This window comes from Astyanax mexicanus, chromosome 1 (genome assembly GCF_023375975.1).
Source record: "Astyanax mexicanus isolate ESR-SI-001 chromosome 1, AstMex3_surface, whole genome shotgun sequence".
In the NCBI taxonomy this organism is placed as follows: Eukaryota; Metazoa; Chordata; class Actinopteri; order Characiformes; family Acestrorhamphidae; genus Astyanax; species Astyanax mexicanus.
In genome coordinates, this window is record NC_064408.1 from 131798384 (window position 1) to 131821470 (window position 23087).

At 41.1% G+C, this 23087-nt stretch overlaps 1 protein-coding gene across 1 annotated transcript in view; it reads left to right on the plus strand.

Annotated features, from left to right (window-relative positions):
- LOC111197509 (NACHT, LRR and PYD domains-containing protein 12-like) overlaps nt 1-23087 on the plus strand; it is a 592302-nt gene that overhangs the window by 341063 nt on the left and 228152 nt on the right. The window contains exon 12 of the mRNA XM_049479820.1: nt 15360-15406. Within this exon, the coding sequence (XP_049335777.1) occupies nt 15360-15406 (47 nt within the window). The remainder of the gene's footprint in view (nt 1-15359; nt 15407-23087) is intronic.

A 23087-nucleotide genomic window follows, 5' to 3' on the forward strand; every position in this document is an offset into this window, starting at 1 on the left:
AACCGAGAACCCAGACCCTGTAGAAGCAGCTGGGGGTATGGCAGGAGATGCTGCAACAGGGAGTGAGGGGTTCGTAAGACCCCGGAGGTGTTCCAAAATTTCTGAGAGCTGCTGCTGTTGGTTAGCCTGCTGGCGAGCAAGCTCGTCCCCAGCTTGGGTCACACCAGGGAGTGTTTGTTGGTGTTGACCGAGCAGCTTGCCCTGGTTAGCTAAACCAGACAGAATTTGATCTGCATCCGCTATCTGATCCATAATCAGCGGCCGAGTAATCTGTAATGATCAGATATACTCAGACAAGCGCAGATGCAGTATAAAGAAATATTTATTAAATAGAGCAGATATAAATTACAATAACAGGGTAGTCAGACTGAAAAATAAGGTCAGCGGGAGCAAACAACAACCAGAGAGGAATGGCACTAACCAGAGTGAGGGACAGTCCAAAGTTCAAACACGGGGAGGCAAACAACAGAGGTAATCCAAATAATCAGTAATGGTAACAGTCCAGGTAATACACAGAGTTCCAACAATAGGGAGAAGGCAAAAATCAGAATCGAGAAATAACAATCCAGAGAGTCAAAATCAGGAGATCAAAAATAAGAATATCAAGAATACGCTTTGTAATGAGGGCTAACCAATCAATTACTCGGCACAGAGTGTAGGTGAAGGGGGTTTTTATAGTGTGGGTAATCAATATTCAGGGCTTCCGGGTGGTGGCAGGTGATCAGGTGAGTGTGTGATGTCAGAGTGTGGTGTGTTCTGCGAAGTGTAGTTGGGAGACTGGAGATCGTCTGCAGCGCTGAATGTGGGAGAGACAGCAGCGCTTTCAGCACCAGACCTGACAAATAGCCCTGAGTTAGATTATGATTTGATATGTGCACTGCTGGAAATGTGTCTGTATTCTTAATGTTTTTGGAATAAATATCATGTATGAGCTTTTCTTGGTGTTGAGTGATAAATTATTAGCTTTGAACCAGTTATCAATATTGCATAATTCTGAGTTTATAGAAGAAATTAATTTATCACCGTCTTTGTCAGAAAGGAAAATACTGGTGTCATCAGCAAACAGAATGCAAAAAACATTTTTAGCCACCTAATAAAGATCATTGATGTATATTATAAACAGTAATGGTCCAAGTATTGATCCCTGTGGAATCCCACATGTTATATTTTCCAAAATGGAAAGATAATTTTGCCATGTAACACATTGCTTCCTGTTAGATAAATAGCTTCTGAACCATTCTAACTCCACATTCAGTATGCCATATTGTTGAAGTTTCTGTAATAGAATACTGTGGTTGACTGTGTCAATACTTTAGATAGGTCACTAATTATTAGACACTAATTATTATTTCTTTATTGTCAAGTGCTTTACAAATGTTTTCAATTAGTTGAATCAAGGCCATGGAGGTAGAATGTTTTTTTCCGGAAAGCCATATTGGTGTTGATATAATAGTTTGTGTTTATTAAGGTGACACATTAGTTAGTTGTAAACAATTTTTTCAAAAACTTTGGAAATGCATGGCAAAACAGATATAGGCCTGTAGTTAGAAAATGATTTTGCATTGTCTGCTATGGAAGGGAGAGACTTCTTTAGTAATTCTGGAAATTCTGGTAATGCTGGAAATCATCCAGACCAGCAGAATTATTCTTAAGTTTGTTAATGACATTAGTTAGCTCTGTTAAGGTAACTGGGTGAAATTTGAAATCATTAGGTGTCGGGTGAGGATACTGTAGTGATAGTGGAATATCAGGAATTTTATTAGCTATTGAGGGTCCAATCTTTACAAAAAAGCTGTTGAATTCATTTGCAATTTCACAATGACTTGTAATAACTGTATGGTGTTTATATGATTTGAACTCCTTAACATAAACTGTCTTGGTGCATTTATTTGTAAGCTCATTTATAATTTGCCATGTGCCTTTCATGTTGTTTTGGGCTCTTTAAAATTTGTTATGATAGTATTGATTTTTAGCTTTTCTAAGTGTGTTATGTAGATTATTATTACGAAATGTAGTATATATTTTAAACATTAACGGGGTTGGATTTGTTAGGTAATCTCTGTAAAGCTTATGTTTCTTTCTGATGGCTGTCTTGTGGGCTTTAGTGATCCAAGAATTAGATGTTTTATTAAGTTGCTTCATTGTAATTGGGAAAGACTAATTTATGCCTCCAGTAATTGTCTCATTAAATGCAGAATATGCCTTTTGTATATTAGTCTGTGTTATGACATCAGTCCATACACAATTTGTAATGTATTCGCTAAATTTGTTAATATTTCTTTCGTTTAATTTTCTTACAGTAATGTTTATTTTAGGTATACTCAATGTTGTATCGACAATGGAGAAAACTGGAAAATTATCAGAAATATCAGTTAATAACACACCATTTTTGCTGGGTGCTTCAGTTAGATTTATAATAATATTGTCAGTTAGTGATTTAGAATTTATTGTTACTCTGGTGGGCTGGTTAATCAAAGGAAAAAAAGATGACGCGCTCAAATGATCAATAAAACTGCAGGACTGCTGATGAAGGCGATCAATATTAAAGTCCCCCATCAGATATTTTATTTACATCTGTAATTTTGCTCAAAACATTGCTAAATTTATTTTCAAATGTACGACTATTGGTGTTAGGGGGTCTATGAATACATCCTACAATAACATTTCTGTTAAATCAATTTTTTTTTGGTTCAATGATCACTGCCTCAGCCTCATTGCCCAACAATTCTACCAAGTCATGACGCTCATGAAAATCAAAAGGATTTTCAACAAACAGACAGATTCCGCCACCAGGTCTGTCCAGTCTAAAGTATGGGATATGTTTGTAGCCATGTAAATTAATCTCTGAGGCTTTATGTTCGTTAAGCCATGTTTCAGAGATACCCATAATAGTAAATTTGATAAGAAATAGGGACATGTGCTGCAACAAAGAGTCCTGGTGTTTTGCAAGACTACGTATATTTAGGTGAAATAGAGAAAAACAAGCATCGTCAATGCTATTTTCAACACACAGATTTTTCTGTATAGTAATTGCAAAGATTTATTTTTATTATTGTTACACTTATCAAGAAGGTTAATATCTGGGTCAGTATCAGATAATACTTTAAGTTGCCTATCATTCTGGATGGATAAATGGTCTAGGATTGAATTTGACACTCTAGCAGGACAAACACAGCTAGGGCCAGCAATAGACATGAGAGAGAAGGGAACTTAATTGATAAATTTAGAGACCTCAATGAAATTACGAATGTACATTTTGCTTGGGTGGATGAACAATGAGCTGATCATATCTCAGACATGCTGTGGTCCCCTGTCGACGTGCCTCGTGTAGCTGGGGTAACAATTCTTTTCTTTTCAGATGTATTGTTTCAGAGAAGTCTTCACTGACATAAATTTGAATTCTTTGAATGCTTTTGAGCGTTTCAATATTTCTTCTTTATCTTTGTACCGTAGAAGCTTGACTACAACTGCTCTAGGACGGCTCGTATCAAATTTTCCAACACGGTGAGTTCTTTTAAATTCAATTAGCTTTGCATCCAGCTTGAGGTGCTCTGTGAGAAGCTTTTTTACCTTGGTGGCCGAATCCTGCCATGTCTCTGATTTTACATAAGGTACTCCATCTATTATAATGTTGTTTCTGCAAGATTGATTTTCCAGGTATTCCATTTTATCAGAGAGTTTTTTTAAATGTAGTCTGGACACCCTCAGTATCACTGGCTATTGTTTTTAGTGCATTCAGACTGGAGGCTGAGGCAGATTTTAGATCTTCTATTTCCGCCTGTGAGTAAATAAGGCTGCCTTTTAGTTCCTGGACATCCTTAAAGAGATTATCAATCCTGACATTTGTTGAGTCCATTATTATTTGTATGAAGGACTTATAAGACTTTTCTTGCTGTTCCAAAAGCTTTTTGTAAAAGTTATTTTGTTGCTCTAATAATTCATGTAGTAAAGACACTGTAACCAGATCATCATCTAAAGGTGCTGCTGCTTTTTTTGGCCCCATTGCTGTATTCTGCAACCTAAGTCTGTTATGAACACAATCTTTACCCACCGCTTAGTGTACCTTTCCTCAGTTTTAATGGGCCCGGAGGCCTCGGTGTGGTAGCGAAGCGGCGCTCAGCTGATCAGTGGGCCGGCGTGTGCAGCGGAGAATCCGAGGTGGAGTCAGAGTCAGAGTGTGCATGAGAGAGAAAGAAGATCCAGCTGCAGATGTTGGGTAGAGTGAAGGTCAGTTAGAGCTAAAGGAAGAGTAATCAACTGTTTGAATGTTAGAATGAGCTACATTGTCTTAGTTAATATTTTAGTAATAATAAACATGAACAGAGTACTGATCTAGAATATTTTTATTATTATCTGGGAGTATGTCCAGCAGCAGATTGCCACCAGAAATAATAATTGACCACGAGGTTTCCCCAATAATGCAGACAGTTCATTTATCTGCAGCAGATAGGCTTGAGGACAGAGGACTTCCTGTCTGAGAAAGTGCCTTGCAATGTCTGCTGGTACATTTGAGTTTCACATCGAACCATTTCCTCTTGATCCTGGACTGTTTTAGTAACAGAGGACAGTGCATTTACAGCACGTGTCAGTTGCTGCCAAAACCTTTTCTTTTCAGAGCCAGAAACACCACTGAAAAAACTGGAAAATAAAATGTGTCGATCTGAATGGATTTCATTCAATAAAACTAGAATTTCCGGATCAAGATATTTTTTTCTTTTGCAGTTTCTTCATGCTGTACCAGCAACAGCAAACACGCTTTTAGCGCGCTTTTCGGACAAGGTTGGGCGAGTTTCGTTAGAGCGCCGTGTGGCAAACCCCCTCATTCACATGTCTGTGGACCTCGGGGGCGTTACTCACGGCTTTAAAAGACAGTCTGGTGGCACTGATTTACTATATCGCCCGCAGCTGTGTGCAATTTAGAGTCTTATTTCGTCACTCACACTCGCCGAGGAGTCAGCCGAAGGCGTCAGCTGTTGTGTGAAGACCTCCTCGTGTGAAGACCAATGCGGGTAAAGACCTGCGAGTCTACCAACGTGGGTAAAGACCTGCGAGTCTACAACATCCACCATGACAGTACCAACTTTACAGACTTCTTATCCCTCATGCAGTCTTTCGAACTGGAGCAGGTCCCCAGCCCTCCAACACATAAAGCTGGCAAACATCTAGACCTGATCTTCACTCGTAACTTTAACACAGACTCTTTAACTGTCACTTCTTTGCACCTCTCGGATCACTACTTCATGCAACTCAATGTTCGTATTTCGAAAAAACCCGCAGCTACTCCTACTATGGTCTCGTTCCACCGAAATCTTCGAGATCTCTCGGCAGACCAGTACTCCTCGCTGAATGATGCCACTGATACTCTCTGCTCCACACTAAGCTCCTGTTTGGACAACCTCTGTCCTCTTACATCTCGAACCATTAGCTCAAGCAAACCGCAGCCATGGCTCAAAAATGATACACTCAGGGAACTATGCTCCATACTCCGAGCTGCTGAAAGAAAATGGCAAAAAAAAAGCAAAATCATGCAGACCTGAGAAACTACCAACTGCTCCTGGCTTCTTTTTCAGCCAACCGCACTACTGCTAAAGCTGAATTTTATCACAAAAAAATCAGCTTCCTCACAGACTCCCGGAAACTATTTGCTACAGTTAAAACACTACTCAACCCTCCACCTCCTCCTCCAGCTACCTGGCTTACAGCCGAAACACTTGCCTCATTCTTTACTGGGAAAGTGGCAGCCATCAGCAACCAGTTTACTGATGTAACATGTAGCAGTCCTACTACATGCTCTACTGCCCGGTGTCCCTCCACCGAAGGCGTCTCTTTCTCCTCGTTCGCTCCTCTCACTGAGAACGAGACACTGGCTCTCCTAACACGTAGCCGTCCTACTACATGTCCACTTGACCCGATTCCTTCAAACCTACTGCAAACCATTGCACCTGCAATCATTCCGGCTATCACTCACACGATCAATGCCTCTTTAGCTTCTGGTGTTTTCCCAACTGCTTTCAAACAAGCACATGTGACACCACTGATTAAAAAGCCTACCTTTTCTCTCTAAAACATTAGAAAGAGCAGTTTTAAATCAGGTCTCTGGCTTTCTCTTCCAGAATGACCTCCTGGACCAGAACCAATCTGGTTTCAAAAAAGGACACTCTACCGAGATGGCTTTGTTAAAGATTCAAAGATTCAAGATTCAAAGAGTTTATTGTCATGTGCACAGTAAGAAACAAGTTTCCTTGTACAATGAAAATTTTTCTTTGCTCCTCGCCAAGTATGCCGCATAAACAAAAAAAAATAAAAAGTAGAAAATACACAATAAAGAAAGAATAAACTAACTAAATATAAATATTAAATTGGTGTTAATTTACATCCGGGATGGAAATATATACATGAAAATAGTAATGTGCAATGGATATTATTTACAAGTAAGTACATGTTATCTACAGCAGTGGAATATGAAAAAAGTGCAAAAAGTTCAGTAGTGCAATCATAAAATTGCAGTAAAGAGAGCATGTGCCTCTGTGAAATGTCCTTGACATGTAAACGTGTAGAGAGTAAGGTGAATGGTTATTTCTGAGGTAGGTTCAAGAGTCTGGTAGCAGTGGGTAAGAAGGAGTTCTTTAGCCTGGTGGTTTTGCATTTCACACTTCTGTACCTCCGGCCTGAAGGCAGAAGTGTGAACAGTCCATCCTCTCCTGAGGACTCTCTGGTGGTAGATGCTCTGCAGAGAGGGCAGTGGAGTTCTGATGATCTTCTCCGCAGTCTTTACCACTCTCTGCAGGCGTGTACAGTCCGTCACAGTAGTGTTGCCGTACCACACGGTGATACAGTTGGTCAAGGGGCTCTCAATAACACAGCTGTAGAAGCTGCAGAGTTTCTTGGGAGACATCCTGAACTTCCTCAGCCTCCTCAGGAAGTACAGCCGCTGTTGAGCCTTTTTGACCAGCTGTGTGGTGTTCAATGTCCACGTGAAGTCCTCACTGATGTGGATGCCCAGGTATTTAAACAGTGGCTGATGAGGTCTCCTCTCCCTCCTCATGTCCACTATCAGCTCCTTCGTCTTGTCTGTGTTGAGGGCGAGGTTGTTGTCCTCACACCATGACACCAGCCATGTCACCTCCCTCCTGTAAGCCGCTTCATCTCCGCCACTGATACGTTCTATCACTGCGGTGTCATCTGCGAACTTCAGGATGACGTTGTCCTTATGGGAAGCGACACAGTCGTGGGTGAACAGGGTGTAGAGGATAGGGCTGAGGACGCATCCCTGTGGGGTGCCTGTGTAGGTGGTGATACTGGCTGAAGTCCTGTCTCCAATCCTGACAGACTGAAGCCTGCCAGTCAGGAAATCCAACAGCCAGCTGCAAAGGGTGGGGTGCAGGCCGAGTACAGACAGTTTGTTTGTGAGTTTGTGAGGAATGACCGTGTTAAAGGCAGAACTGTAGTCCACAAAGAGCATCCTGATGTAGGAGTCTTTGTTTTCCAGGTGGGAGAGGGAGTAGTGGAGGGCAGCAGTGATAGCGTCTGAGGTGGATCTGTTGGGACGGTAGGCGTACTGCAGGGGGTCCAGAGTGTCCGGTATGCTGCACTGGATGTGAGCCAGAACCACTCTCTCAAAGCACTTCATAATGATCGGAGTGAGTGCTACTGGCCTGTAATCATTCAGGCAGGTAGGGGGGCTCTTCTTGGGGAGGGGGACAATAGTTGTGTTCTTGTAGCATGTGGGAACAATACTCTGTCTGAGGGAAAGATTAAAAATGGGGCTGAAAACATTAGCCAGTTCGTTAGCACATGCTCTGAGGGCCCTTCCAGGAATGTTGTCCGGTCCGGCTGCCTTGCGGGGGTTGATCTTCCTCATACCTGGCCTGCTGATACTGTCAGAGGGGGGGAGGGGTGTGTGGAGGGCTGAGTGTGTGTGTGCCTCTCGGTGGTAGTGCTGGGAGTTTCAAAGCGGTTGTAAAAGGTGTTGAGGTCATCTGGTAGGGTGTCTGCAGAGCTCAAGGTGCTGGTGGTGGTCTTGTAGTCTGTGATGTGCTGCAGGCCTTGCCACATCTGCCTGGAGTCAGCAGTGGAGTAGAAGCCATCCAGTTTATCCCTGTACTGCCTCTTAGCTGCTGTGATGGCCTTCCTCAGTTTGTACTTTGCAGCTTTGTACTCAGTCTCATTGCCTGATTTAAATGCAAGGGAGCGAGCATGCAGCATGTGTCGTACCTGACTGTTGATCCGGGGCTTCTGATTGGGGAATCTCTTCACTTGTATGGTGGGCACGATGTTATCCACACAAGTGCTGATGTAGCCAGACACATGCTCAGCATAGTCCTCTATGCAGACAGAGGAGTCCTCCATTGTGGCTGCAGCTTTAAACACATCCCAGTCTGTTGTAGCAAAACAGTCCTGCAGGATGCCCTCAGTCTCCAGAGACCACAGTTTAACTGTTTTGGTAACAGGGTTTGCCTGTTTGAGTCTCTGTCTGTAGGCTGGGTACAGGAACACTGAGATGTGGTCTGACTGCACCGCGTACATTGTTGTACACATGGTCAAGGGTGTTCTTGTCACAGGTGGGAATGTCCACGTGTTGGTAGTGTTTGGTGAAATACAGTCCGTAAGTTGCACTGGTTAAAATCCCAAGCGGTGATGAAGACGGCATCAGGGTGAGCCGTTTCCAGCATGCTGATGACGTCATGGAGTTTGCCGAGCGCGGCCGTAGAGTTAGCCCCTGGAGGGATGTAAACAGCGGCTAAAAACACAGCAGTAAATTCCCGTGGTAGATAATAGGGACGGCATTTCAGCAGTATGAACTCCACGTCTGGTGAGCAGTGCTTATAAGCGGTCTGTATGTCTCCACACCACGCGTTGTTTACAAACACACACACACCTCCCCCTTTAGCCTTACCGGAGGCTGCCGTCCGGTCTCCTCTGTGTATGGAGTGAGTCTCTAGCTGAATAGCGCTGTCCGGTACTTTATCTGAGAACCAGGTCTCAGTGAAAATAAGAGCGCAGCACTCTCTTAATTCCCGCTGTGATGTAAACCTCGCTCTCAGCTCGTCCAGTTTGTTTTCCAAAGACCGCACGTTTGCTAACAGGAGGCTGGGCAGCGGTGGTCAGCTAGCGCCTTTAGCTTAGCATGTAGCCCTCCTCTCCTGCCTCGCCTGCATCGCCGCCTTTGAAGCGCTCTCCTTGGGTCAGCGCACTCGCTTGGGATCGGTGCCGCAGGGTCTTCCTGGCGGCGGTGGCTGTGGGAGCGAACAATGGGTTGCAGCTCCAGTGGAATAAAGCCAGTAAATCCAAAATTACTGTGTGATGCGATGTCCAACAGAGTTTGTCTGTCATATACTAGCAGTGTACGGCATTTGTGTACTGCTAAGAGAGCGTAAAAAGTCCAAAAAAGAAGATAAAAACAGCAAACTAGAGCAGAGCGAGCAAACACGTCCGCCTCGGTGGGCGCCATGATGCAATCGACTACTGCAATGCCATACTAACTGGCCTCCCGGCCTGTGTAGTAAAACCACTCCAAATGATTGAGAATGCAGCAGCATATCTGGTCTTCAACCAGCCAAAACAGGCACATGTCACCCCGCTGCTCATTGTGCTCCATTGGCTACCAGTTGCTGCTCGTATCAAATTCAAAGCTCTTACAATTGCCTACAAGGTGATGACAGAACAGCTCCTTCCTACCTGCACTCACTCCTGAAGGCTTCCGCCACCTCCCGGCCGCTGCGCTCCTCCAATGAACGTTGCCTCGCTTTGCCAAACATTCACACAAAGCAATCCAGACTGTTCTCATACAGAGTTCCCCAATGGTGGAACAAACTACCTTCCACTACCAGATCAGGAGAATCTCTCACTATCTTTAATAAACTCCTGAAAACAGAGCTCTTCAAAGAGCACTTACTCGACTAACACCTCTAACTAACTACCTTCTACTACCAGATCAGGAGAATCTCTCACTATCTTTAATAAACTCCTGAAGACTGAGCTCTTCAAAGAGTACTTACTCTCTTAACACCTCTAACTAACTACCTTCCACTACCAGATCAGGAGAATCTCTCGCTATCTTTAATAAACTCCTGAAGACTGAGCTCTTCAAAGAGCACTTACTCTCCTAACACCTCTAACTAACTACCTTCTACTACCAGATCAGGAGAATCTCTCACTATCTTTAATAAACTCCTGAAGACAGAGCTCTTCAAAGAGCTCTTACTCTCCTAACACCTCTAACTAACTACCTTCTACTACCAGATCAGGAGAATCTCTCACTATCTTTAATAAACTCCTGAAGACAGAGTTCTTCAAAGAGCTCCTACTCTCCTAACACCTCTAACTAACTACCTTCTACTACCAGATCAGGAGAATCTCTCACTATCTTTAATAAACTCCTGAAGACAGAGCTCTTCAAAGAGCACTTACTCTCTTAACACCTCTAACTAACTACCTTCCACTACCAGATCAGGAGAATCTCTCACTATCTTTAATAAACTCCTGAAGACTGAGCTCTTCAAAGAGCACTTACTCTCCTAACACCTCTAACTAACTACCTTCTACTACCAGATTAGGAGAATCTCTCACTATCTTTAATAAACTCCTGAAGACAGAGCTCTTCAAAGAGCTCTTACTCTCCTAACACCTCTAACTAACTACCTTCTACTACCAGATCAGGAGAATCTCTCACTATCTTTAATAAACTCCTGAAGACAGAGTTCTTCAAAGAGCTCTTACTCTCCTAACACCTCTAACTAACTACCTTCTACTACCAGATCAGGAAAATCTCTCACTATCTTTAACCTCTTACTGCAGAAGCGCCCTCTAGCGTTCTGACTATGTAAAGTAGAATGCTTAAAAGCGTCAAAACTTATAAACATACCGACCAACTAATCCACTCATATTCTTTAGTACTACTTTAACTACCTGCATGCAAATTTTCAGCCATCTACATGAAACCAGTCGCCAGAAATCTCCAACTGAAAACAGCCTATTTTTTCACATTGTTTACATGGGGAACACGCCTCCCCAACAAAATAGCCTTATAAAATATTATTATTACGTAAAATAACATCAGATTATATTATAGAAAATTCACTTACTATCACAGCATCCACAATACAGCACTGAACCGCAGATAAAATATCCATAAAGTCCTTTATTCACCTGCTCACTTCTCTTCACAAACATGCGTTTATTTTCAGCGCAACCGCAACATAATATTCTCAAACTCCTAGCGATCACACAGTGTAATTTTTCACGTAACATTGTACGTGAATACAAAGCTAAGGATGTCCTCTTCTTGATTCTGTTGTTTTTATTGGTCCACAAACAACTGTTTTTCTTGAGTGATCGTCTAATGGCGTAAGCGCTGGATCACGTTGGTGTTCAGGGGTGTCCAATCAAATCAGGTCATAGCCTTTCTCCAGCGTCACAAAAGTGATTGACACCTATTTCAACCAATAGTCCACCCTCAGACGAAAACATTGACACGTAATTTGCTATCTTTAGTAAACTCCTGAAGACTGAGCTCTTCAAAGAACACTTACTCTCCTAACACCTCTAACTAACTACCTTCTACTACCAGATCAGGAGAATCTCTCACTATCTTTAATAAACTCCTGAAGACTGAGCTCTTCAAAGATCACTTACTCTCTTAACACCTCTGACAAAATAACTAACTACTTCTAACCTCATTTCCTTCTTCCCCTCCTTCACTCCTCTATCCCATTATTTCCCTTTGACCTCCTTTAGGCCCTGTATAAAGATGTTTTTACCTTGTATTACTTTTGTACTTCGCTATTGTAAGTCGCTTTGGACAAATGCGCTTGCCAAATGTAATGTAATGTAATGTAATGTCATTTGTTATTCATGGGAAAGAAGTATGGTAATTGTATACTAATTGTAAGTTAACATGCATGCTTACATTGGGAATGACTGGTATTCATTAACAGCTATATGTTCTATTAATTAATCTCCTGTGTATGTAGTGCATTTATGAATCTGGCAGAATGTTTTTAGAAAGGTTCATTTAATGATGAATTTACTAACAGTTTTTACTAACAGGTTTTAGTAAGGTTTCATGATTGAGGCCCGTTGTCAGAGCCAGGCAGGGATGAGACAATCAAAGATCTAATTAAGAGGCTTTATTAAAAAGGGACAATCCAACAATATGGTCAACAACAGACTACAACAGACTACAACAAATACAAATTTAAGGCAATACACATACCAGAGAGGCTCAGACAGTTCAGGTCTAAACACAGCAAGGCATTATCAAAGCACAAGGCTAACTCATAAAAGTTTAAACAAAGAAGGATAATGCAGGAACACTTGTAAGTGTCTGAGGGAAACAAATCAAATACTTACTGTATAGTCCAGAGACAGATCAGTGGTAGACGTCTGGTAGGAGCACCTATACCATTTCAGATGTTCTCAAAAGCACATGAAAATGAAGATTCTTATTGCAGTTGTAAAGTGTTTAGTCGCTTTCTCCTGTTATTCTCCTCCATGTTGAGATAGCTTGGTGTTCAGAGTGGTAAAAGCTAAGTGGCAGAGAAAAACCCACAGTTTTTTTATTTAAGAACCAACCCTTTACTCTCTCAGAACCATGAGCTGCCATTATAAAGCAGTTCAGAACTGTAAATATCATCTCAAAAGATAATGCATTTGTCATTGCACAAGGATCCTGCATGTCTGTTTCTCACCTTCCTGAACAAGTTCTTTACTCCCAGTTAGCAGAAGAGAATGGCGCCCCTGGAGGCCAAAAGAAGAGAATTAAGGAAAACATAAAAAAAACTTTAAAAAGTGTCACAAAGAGCTTAAAGCCTGGGAAGAAACAGTAAAAGACAGGGTGATCTGGAGAAACCTTGTCCGGAGGGGTGCTGCACTGTAAAACACTGATCTCTACCAGGATGTACAAGATACAGTGAAAATTCTGCACAAAATACCCCGTTATGACCATGTAAAAAAAGTTTTCTTGAGAGTTTGGAAAATTAATTAAAATTAAAAAACAAAGAAATCATATTTACATAAGTATTCACAGCCTTTGGTTAATACTTTGTAGAACCACCTTTGGCAGCAACTACAGCCTCAAGTCTTTTTGAATATGATGCCACAAGCTTGGCACACCTCTCTTTAGGCAGTTTAGCCCATTCTTCTTTGCAGTACCTCTGAAGCTCCATCAGGTTGGATGGGAGACGTCTGTGCACAGCCATTTTCAGATCTCTCCAGAGATGTTCAATCAGATTCAAGTCTGGACTCTGGCTGGGCCACTCCAGGACATTCACAGAGTGGTCCTGAAGCCACTCCTTTGAGATCTTGGCTGTGTGCTTCGGATCGTTGTCCTGCTGAGAAATGAACCGTCGCCCCGGTCTGAGGTCAAGAGCGTTCTGGAGCAGGTTTTCATCCAGGATGTCTCTGTACATTGCTGCATTCATCTTTCCCTCTATCCTGACTAGTCTGCCAGTTCCTGCTGCTGAAAAACATCCCCATAGCATGATGCTGCCACCACCATGCTTGACTGTAGGGATGGTGTGGTATCTTGAGCTGTGATGTCATGTAGATGCATGAAATAAGTCTTTGCTGATACTGTTCTTTGTATATAAGTAAATTTATTGCAGAAAAAATAATAATTAGTACAAAAAACAGCATCATAATAAGCACCCGGGTTGGCTTGTGAGGGTTCTTTTCCCAGATCTGATCCTTCGCTCTCTGGCTTGAATTCCTGAAGTCCCACCTTTTATGTTTGAAACATCTCACAGCTGGAAGCACTTAACATATTATAGCCTATGCTTAAAAAAACAGATATGTTTAAGTTAGGGCCTTCTCCATTTGTACTCTGCGGTCCAGAGGCCATTCTGTATGGAAAATATGTATGCTCAAATATACATCAATGGTATTGGCCTCGTGATGAGCAGTGCCTCCTCCAAACATGACGCCTGGTGTTCACACCAAAGAGTTCAATCTTTGTCTCATCAGACCAGAGAATTTAGTTTCTCATGGTCTGAGAGTCCTTCAGGTGCCTTTTGGTAAGTTTCAGACGGGCTGCCTTGTGCCTTTTACTAAGGAGTGGCTTTCGCCTGGCCACTCTGCCATACAGGCCTGATTGGTGGATTGCTGCAGAGATGGTTTTCCTTCTGCAAGGTTCTCCTCTCTCCACGGAGGAACGCTGGAGCTCTGACAGAGTGACCATCGGGTTCTTGCTCACCTCCCTGACCAAGGCCCTTCTCCCCCGATTGCTCGATTTAGACGACCGGCCAGCTCTAGGAAGAGTCCTGGTGGTTCCAAACTTCTTCCATTTACGAATGATGGAGGCCACTGTGCTCATTGGGATCTTCAAAGCAGCAGAAATTTTCCTGTATCCTTTCTCAGATTTGTGCATCAAGACAATTTTGTCAGACAATTCCTTTGACTTCATGCTTGGTGGTTGCGCTCTGACAGGCAGTCAACTGTGGGACCTTATATAGACAGGTGTGTGCCTTTCCAAATCATGTCCAATCAGCTGGATTTACCACAGGTGGACTCCATTTAAGCTGTAGAAACATCTGAAGGATGATCAGTGGAAACAGGATGCACCTGAGCTCAGTTTTGAGCTTCAGGGCGAAGGCTGTGAATACTTACATAAATGTGATTTCTTAGTTTTTTATTTTTAATAAATTTTCAGAACTCTCAAAAACACTTTTTTTCACATGGTCATAATGGGGTATTTTGTGTAGATTTTTGAGGACAGAGATTAATATAATCTAATTTGGAATAAGGCTGTAACGTAACAAAATGTGGAAAGAGTGAAGCGCTGTGAATACTTTCCGGATGAACTGTAAATACAGACTCAGAAATGAAAGAACAACATCCAAACAGATCAAACCCAAATCCACCACTACTACATTCCCTTTTCCATACTGCACAGAATCAACCTCTACGTCCATCTGAAGACCCACAAAGACCAAGAAGGAGGACCGTCACACTCCACCCTGAGTCACTGCAGAGGATGAAGATGATGATGATCCTGACTTCATCTCCATCCACACAGATATTTCTATAGAAAATCAGTGGAAGTTTAGTGTAACACTGTTCATTTACTGTAGAAAAAGAGAATATCATTTTAATCTGATCATTTCAGCTGATTGAATATAAAATACTGATGTATTTGGTGTTAAATTTAAATATTTAAACTGTTACTTCTGTTAGTTTGTTCTTTGAGAGGAAGATTTTTCACCTGTTCTAAACAGAGACCCTGTTATTCTCCCTCACGCCCCCTAGAGTCTGGAAATAAAAGAACCATTTTTCCTCATATAAAACCAAGAGAAACCCTGCATTTCACACCCTGCTGATCTGTGTGTGTGTGTGTGTGTGTGTGTGTGTGTCTGTGTGTTTAGAATGGAACATGGAGGCGAAATCAGAATCAAACCTGGATTAAAGAAATGTACGTTTTCTCTCTCTCACACACACACACACACACACATACACTACACACACACTACACACACACTACACACACACACTACACACACACTATACACACACACACTACACCCACACACACACACACTACACACACACTACACACTACACACACACACTATACACACACACACACACTACACCCAAACACACACTACACACACACACACACTATACACACACACACACTACACACACACACTACACACACACACACACACACTACACACACACACACACTACACACACACACACTATACACACACACCACACACACACTACACACACACACACACTATACACACACACACACACACATTAAACACACTACACTACACACATACACCACACACACTACACACACACCACACTCACACACACACTACATTCACACACCACACACACACACACAACTCACACACGCAATCACACAATTCACTCACACACTACACACACGTTACACACATTACACACGTGTGTGTAGTGTGTGTAGTGTGTGTGTGTGTGTAATGTGTGTGTAGTGTGTGTGTAGTGTGTGGTGTGTGTGTGTAGTGTGTGTGTAATGTGTGTGTGCAGTGTGTGTAGTGTGTGTGTAATGTGTGTGTAGTGTGTGTAATGTGTGTGTGGTGTGTGTAGTGTAATGTGTGTGTAGTGTGTGTGTAGTATGTGTGGTGTGTGTGTAATGTGTGTGTAGTATGTGTGGTGTGTGTAGTGTGTGTAGTGTGTGTGTGCAGTGTGTGTAGTGTGTGTAATGTGTGTGTAGTGTGTGTGTAATGTGTGTGTAATGTGTGTGTAGTGTAATGTGTGTGTAATGTGTGTGTAGTGTGTGTGTAATGTGCAGTGTTGGGAGTAACGGCGTTAAAACTAACGGCGTTACCAACGCCGTTACTTTTTTTCAGTAACGAGTAATCTAACTAATTACTCTGACTGTAACTATAACGCCGTTACCATTTCCGACACCCCGTTACTGCACGTTACTTTAGCCGCACTTTTTTTTACTTCGCTTTGCCCTGGTTAACCCCTCCTCTGTCCGGTGAACTTGAGCTTCTGGCCGCTGTGCCTGTAGGTTTACGTGGTTTGGCGTGGTGAAGTGAGGCACAATTGTGACGATTTGCGTGCTCTAATTAATTCAGTGATTGCCGTGGACAGCCCAAGTTCCGAATTAAGGACGTTAAAGTCTTTTTAGCTGCTCCGGTTTTTGTGGTGCTGCTGCTTTCTCTTTTAGAGAAAGCTCCTATTAGCTCCTATTTTTTATTTTATATAAAGCTCTGGTGTGATAATCACAATGTTGCTAAGTAACCAATTATTATTGTTCACTAAAGCGAACGAAATAGCGAAAACTGAAAGTGAAAAAACATTTGTGTTAACTGAATCTAATAAAAAAGGTAATTAAAAGGAAAAAACATAACTATCTCGAACTGTATTTTGTGTTTATAAAACTAACTAAAACAAACTGAAATTACTGATAGAATACCCTCATTTTTGTGTTTAATTTATTTATAAGCGCTGTTGTACAGCGGAGTTGTACAGCGGGAGTTGTTGTGCCGAGCGCGCGGCACCTCGTGGTCCTTTAGTTCTTGTGTAAAGCGCTCGCGCTAGCAAGCCCACCCTAAAAACTTACTGAACAGAAAAAATAAAAACAAAATAAAATTAAACTATAATAATAATGAAAAATGTAATCACGTAGCTCTGGGCGCACGTGAACGCCTCCGCGTTTGACTTGCAGCATTGTGTGTAGCTGTTCTTAAAAAACATTTAAATTAAATAATAGTTCTATGCTACAGTGTTAATTAACATAATTCTGATTATATTTCGCTCATTCAGCCCGAAAACAGACAGTTTATGGGGCGGATCGGGTCCGGCTCATGATGACAGTTCATGGTTCAGGCTTGGGCAGAACGTGCACGGGCTCCGGCTGGGTCGGGTCGGATTTTTTGGGCACGATCTAAGCTCTATTCCCTTTTGGTGAAGCTGTTATATTAATACCGTTTTAACGGGCATTAAATTGTTGTTTTTGTCCATTATTTTGTTTTGTTTATATATACATATTTCCTTTGAGTGTGGCTTGGTTTGTTTAATTTCATCCCCAGACGCGTTTTTCTTTTTTTTCCGTTTTTTTCAGTATTACAAGTTTTAGTAATTTTCTTTGGTTCTGTGGAGAATTTCGTTTTGTTTTTTTGAAATTCGTTAGATTATATTTTTGTCAACATTTTGGGTTTATTTTCGTTTGTTATTTTTCTAATAATAATAGTAAATGCATAATTGATTTCCTTTTTTTGACGGGCGAATAATAAAAAGTAACGCGATAGTTACTTTTACTGGTAACTAATTACTTTTATAGTGGAGTAACTCCGTTAGTAACTCAGTTACTTTTTTGGAGAAGTAACGAGTAACTATAACTAATTACTTTTTCGTAACGTGCCCAACACTGGTAATGTGTGTGTAGTATGTGTGGTGTGTGTAATGTGTGTGTAGTATGTGTGGTGTGTGTAATGTGTGTGTAGTATGTGTGGTGTGTGTGTAATGTGTGTGTAGTATGTGTGTAGTGTGTGTAATGTGTGTGTAATGTGTGTGTAGTGTGGGTGCAGTGTGTGTGTAGTGTGTGTGTAATGTGTGTGTGTAATGTGTGTGTAGTGTAATGTGTGTGTAATGTGTGTGTAGTGTGTGTGTAGTATGTGTGGTGTGTGTAATGTGTGTGTAGTGTGTGTAATGTGTGTGTAATGTGTGTGTTCTTGTTTTCAGACGGCTGTTATTTCACACTGGATCTAAACACAGTAAAGTTTAGAGGAAAGCTGCAGTCGTATCCTGATCATCCAGAGAGATTTGATTATTATCAGCAGGTTCTGAGTAGAGAGAGAGTAACTGGTGATACTGGTGATACTGGTGATACTGGTGTAACTGGTGATACTGGTGATACTGGTGATACTGGTGATACTGGTGTAACTGGTGATACTGGTGATACTGGTGTAACTGGTGTTACTGGTGTAACTGGTGATACTGGTGTTACTGGTGTTACTGGACGCTGTTACTGGGAGGCTGAGTGGAGCGGGAGAGGAGGAGAAGCTGTTGTAGCTCTGAGTTATAAAACCATCAGCAGGAAAGGAGGAGGATTAGACTGTGAGTTTGGACGGAATATAAACTCCTGGAGTCTGATCTGCTCTGATAACAGTTACTCTGTTGAACACAATAAGAACAGAACTGATCTCTCCACTCCTCCCTCCGGCTGTAGGAGAGTAGGAGTGTATGTGGACTGTCCCTCCGGCACTCTTTCCTTCTACAGAGTCTCCTCTGATACACACTCACACACTCTCACACACTTACACACATTCTACACCACCTTTACTCAGCCCCTCTATGCAGGGATTTGGGTTGGTTTTGGCTCCTCAGTGACTCTGTGTAAAATAGAATAACCCTGTGTGTGTGTTTATCTGTGTGTGTGTGTGTATAGTGTGTATAGTGTGTGTGTGTGTGTCTGTATCTGTGTGTTTCTGTGTATTGTATGTGTGTGGATAGTGTGTGTATAGTGTGTGTGTGTGTTTATCTGTGTGTGTGTGTGTGTGTGTGTTTATCTGTGTGTATATATCAGTGTGTGTGTGTGCACGCGAGTGTGTGTGTGTCTGTGTTTGTGTATCTGTGTGTGTGTGTGTGTAAGTGTATCTGTGTGTAGTGTTTGTATAATGTGTGTGTGTGTGTATCTGTGTTTGTGTACGTTTACCTGTGTGTGTGTGTGTGTGTGTATGTGTGTATAGTGTGTGTGTGTATATATAGTGTGTGTGTGTGTGTGTATAGTGAGTGAGTGTGTGTGTGTATAGTGAGTGTGTGTGTGTGTGTGTTTAGTGAGTCAGTGTGTGTGTGTGTGTGTGTGTGTATAGTGAGTGTGTGTGTGTGTGTGTGTGTATAGTGAGTGAGTGTGTGTGTGTGTGTGTGTGTGTATAGTGAGTGTGTGTGTGTGTGTGTGTATAGTGTGTGTGTGTGTATAGTGTGTGTGTGTGTATAGTGTGTGTGTGTGTGTGTGTATAGTGTGTGTGTGTATAGTGTGTGTGTGTATAGTGTGTGTGTGTGTGTATAGTGTGTGTGTATAGTGTGTGTGTATAGTGTGTGTGTGAGTGTGTGTGTGTGTGTATAGTGTGTGTGTGTGTGTGTATAGTGTGTGTGTGTGTGTGTATAGTGTGTGTGTGTGTATAGTGAGTGTGTGTATAGTGTGTGTGTGTGTGTGTATAGTGTGTGTATAGTGTGTGTGTGTGTGTGTGTGTGTGTATAGTGTGTGTATAGTGAGTGTGTGTGTGTGTATAGTGTGTGTATAGTGAGTGTGTGTGTGTGTGTGTATAGTGTGTGTGTGTGTGTGTATAGTGTGTGTATAGTGAGTGTGTGTGTGTGTGTGTGTGACAGCACCATTGCTGTGGGTTAAATTTTAAACGTCACTTTTTGTTTTTTTGTTTTTCTCTTTTGCTCTTCTTAATTTTTTAACCGCTTTGTTTCATCTATTCTTTATCTGTATATGATAAACTGTATTTTACATTCTTTCAATAATAAATATATATAATCACAAAAAAGTCCTTATTCCTTTATCATTCAGCACACTGTTAGTGATTATTGTAATATATATATATATATATCACGATTCTCTAAATCTCTAAAGATTCCATTTTATTTCTGATTTTAGGGTCACGATTCGATTTGATTCTCGATTTTCTTTGTTCTTTTTTTTTTACAGCAGAGAGGCCTATGCCAGTTTTAGATTAGTCTATGGTCAGTCATTGGTTTGATTCATCAAATTTACAATATCTTATTTCAAAAGGTGGGCTTGATATAAGTGATGCAAAGTGATACAAGTGATCTGTAATACACCACATTAGGCACTAATGGTCAAATCTAAATAATTTAATTTAGATATATATGTAATGCCATCTAGTGGCTTTTTTTGGTAGCAGCAGTGTGCACTATTAAAACAGCAATGTGCAACATAATAAAATAAATAATAAAAAAAATACAGGAACAGTCATGTACAAAATAATAGAACAATTAGAGCCTTAACAAACTGAACTCTATCCTACTATAACAGTTAAACATGAAAAATAAGACTTTAAGACTTTTTCTTTAATAAAGATATATTATTAACTTTATCTGAGAGAAAGATGCTCCTTAAGGTACCAAAACTATTAACATATTTGAGGCTAGACAAAACAGCTGTTATTTTTATATATTTTTTAAGTTTTTCTTTAAGAAGATGAGAATGTTCACATTCTCTGGAGAAAGAGCTGCTCTTTGAGCAGTCACTGTTAGAAAGGCCATTGGCTGCGCTGAAGATTCTGAGCTCGTCATTACGTCCTCACATGTCGCGGGAAGTTCAGTGTTCACGTGTCTTGAGTGAGGGGCAGTTCAGTCAGTGAGAGCTGCTCCCAGGCAGAGTGCTACGGACGTTTGGCTCCACGTTTCTCCGTGAAGAGTCATTTCATTTACCTTCTAAAGTCAAATTTTGTTCCTTGTGTGCGTCATTGAAGATTTGTGAGTATTATTTGTCCTGTTTTAATGTTTAAATGTTTGATAATTTAGTCCATTTTGATAGTGTAATTTCGCTAGCCTGAAAGTGAAACTGAAAGTAATGTAGAGCCTTGTAGAATATTTCTGCGACTGTGTTTGTAATCTGTAGAGCCTTATTTTCAGTTCATTAAGCCTTAATTGTTCTTGTTAAAGTGCTAATAGCTGTCATTTGTGTTAGTATAGCCTAAATACCATCGTGTGTTTTAATGTGGAGGTTTTCACGCCTGTAATAGCTGTTTAATGGGCGCCAGTATTATGTGTAATGACCATATGTTTGCCACCAGTTGGCAGTGTTTCCCCAGCATATAGCAGCCTTATAGATTTCCAATGGAAGCTAGTTGTGCCTTAAATAACCAGCCTAGATGTATTTATTTCAGAGTTTGTTTATTTACACAGAGTTTGTATATTTTTGCTTCCTTCCTTTCTTAGACCTCACACACACACACATACACACACACACACACACCCACACACACACGTATTTGCGATAATCTGTAAAGCCAAATTTGACCCTTGTGTATTACTGTGCTGTCTTCAAGTTCATTAAACTGCCTTAAACTTCATTCTCGACTCTTCTGCGTTCTTACCGACGCACCAGGAAGACACCATACCATCTACCAACACCTATACAGTCCGCCCACCTAACCACCTGATACATAAATCCCTTTATCTGTCACAATGTCCGCGGCGTCGGCTACAGTGTGCTGCACCATTAGCGTAGCTTAGAGGGAGGGATCGTCCATCCTCTTTTTCACTTCGAGGCTCGAGACCATGACATAATTTCCATCGATTTCGATGAAACATCGAAATCGTGACACCCCTAATATATATATATATATATATATATTTTAATATGTACCATATATATATATATATATATATATATATATCGTTTATGGTATGTTGATTTTCTCTGGCTGCTGTTTACTGGTGTTGAATCTGCTCGTTTAGAGAACCCACTGTACCCCTACGTATTTAATAAAGTATTTGAGTTGCAGTATTTGAGTCCTGAGTCTTTTTTTTTTACTTGATTTATACATTTTCAGGTCTGAATTTACAAATACATGCAACAATACAATGCATGAATTTTACACAATTACATAAAGAAGAAGAAATAACAAAAAGTAAATAAAATGACTGAATACAGGGATAAACACAGGACTTTCCAAACATACATGTTCTAATTTCATAGAGCTTTATAACAACACCTATTACAAGATTATCAACACTTAGATAAAAGTAAGCTGTTCTGTTTCTACTGAAATGTAAACAGTGATGGACCTTTTCACAGTGCATGATTCCACTCTTCTTCTGAAAGTTCTAATCCAGGTTCTTCCTTCCACACAGCTCTTAGATGCTCTGAGGTCCTGATGTTTATGAACATCATTGATGAGTAGATTACTGATGCGAGACCCTGTGAGTGAAAGGGAACTCAGCATTATCAACACTAAAAATCACAGTTAGTAAACTTTCTGATCACTTTAAAATTTCTCTGTGCCTATTTTTTTAAACATCAGGGCTCTCTGAATTCTACTCATGAAGTGTGAAACAGCTTTAGGCTTATTAATGGTGTAAAAATAGTGATTTCTTTCCACAGGTAACTTTATGCTCCTAGCATTGTGGCCTGTTGGGAGCTTTGGCTAAAAGCGCTGTATTATTTAATTTCACACCAGAGTTCCCCTTTAGAATAAAGAAGAGTCTGAGATCCAGCCAGCAAATTGTGGGGTGATGATCTCAGAGATCTAAGAGAGTAAATCAGAGGAGATCAACCAATCACTGCTTTAGAATCAGTGTTCATTTCGTTGAGGAATAATTTTCGTCATAGTCTTCGTCAACTAAGCTTTTTTTCAAGACAAAAACGAGACGATAACTAAATAAAAACAGTATTAAAAAAATAAAAACAAGACGAAAATGTTTGTCTGGGACGAAATCCAATCAGAACTGATTTAGTTCTGTAAAAAGGTAGTGACAAGTAAGGAGGAGATCCAATCACTGCTTACTTTAGCGAAGGTCGAGAGGCGGGACAAGCGGGGTAGTCATCCAATCAGTACCCGTCTCTCCTGCAGCAGCGCAGTGCGGTTAAATACAAAACCCGGGAATTA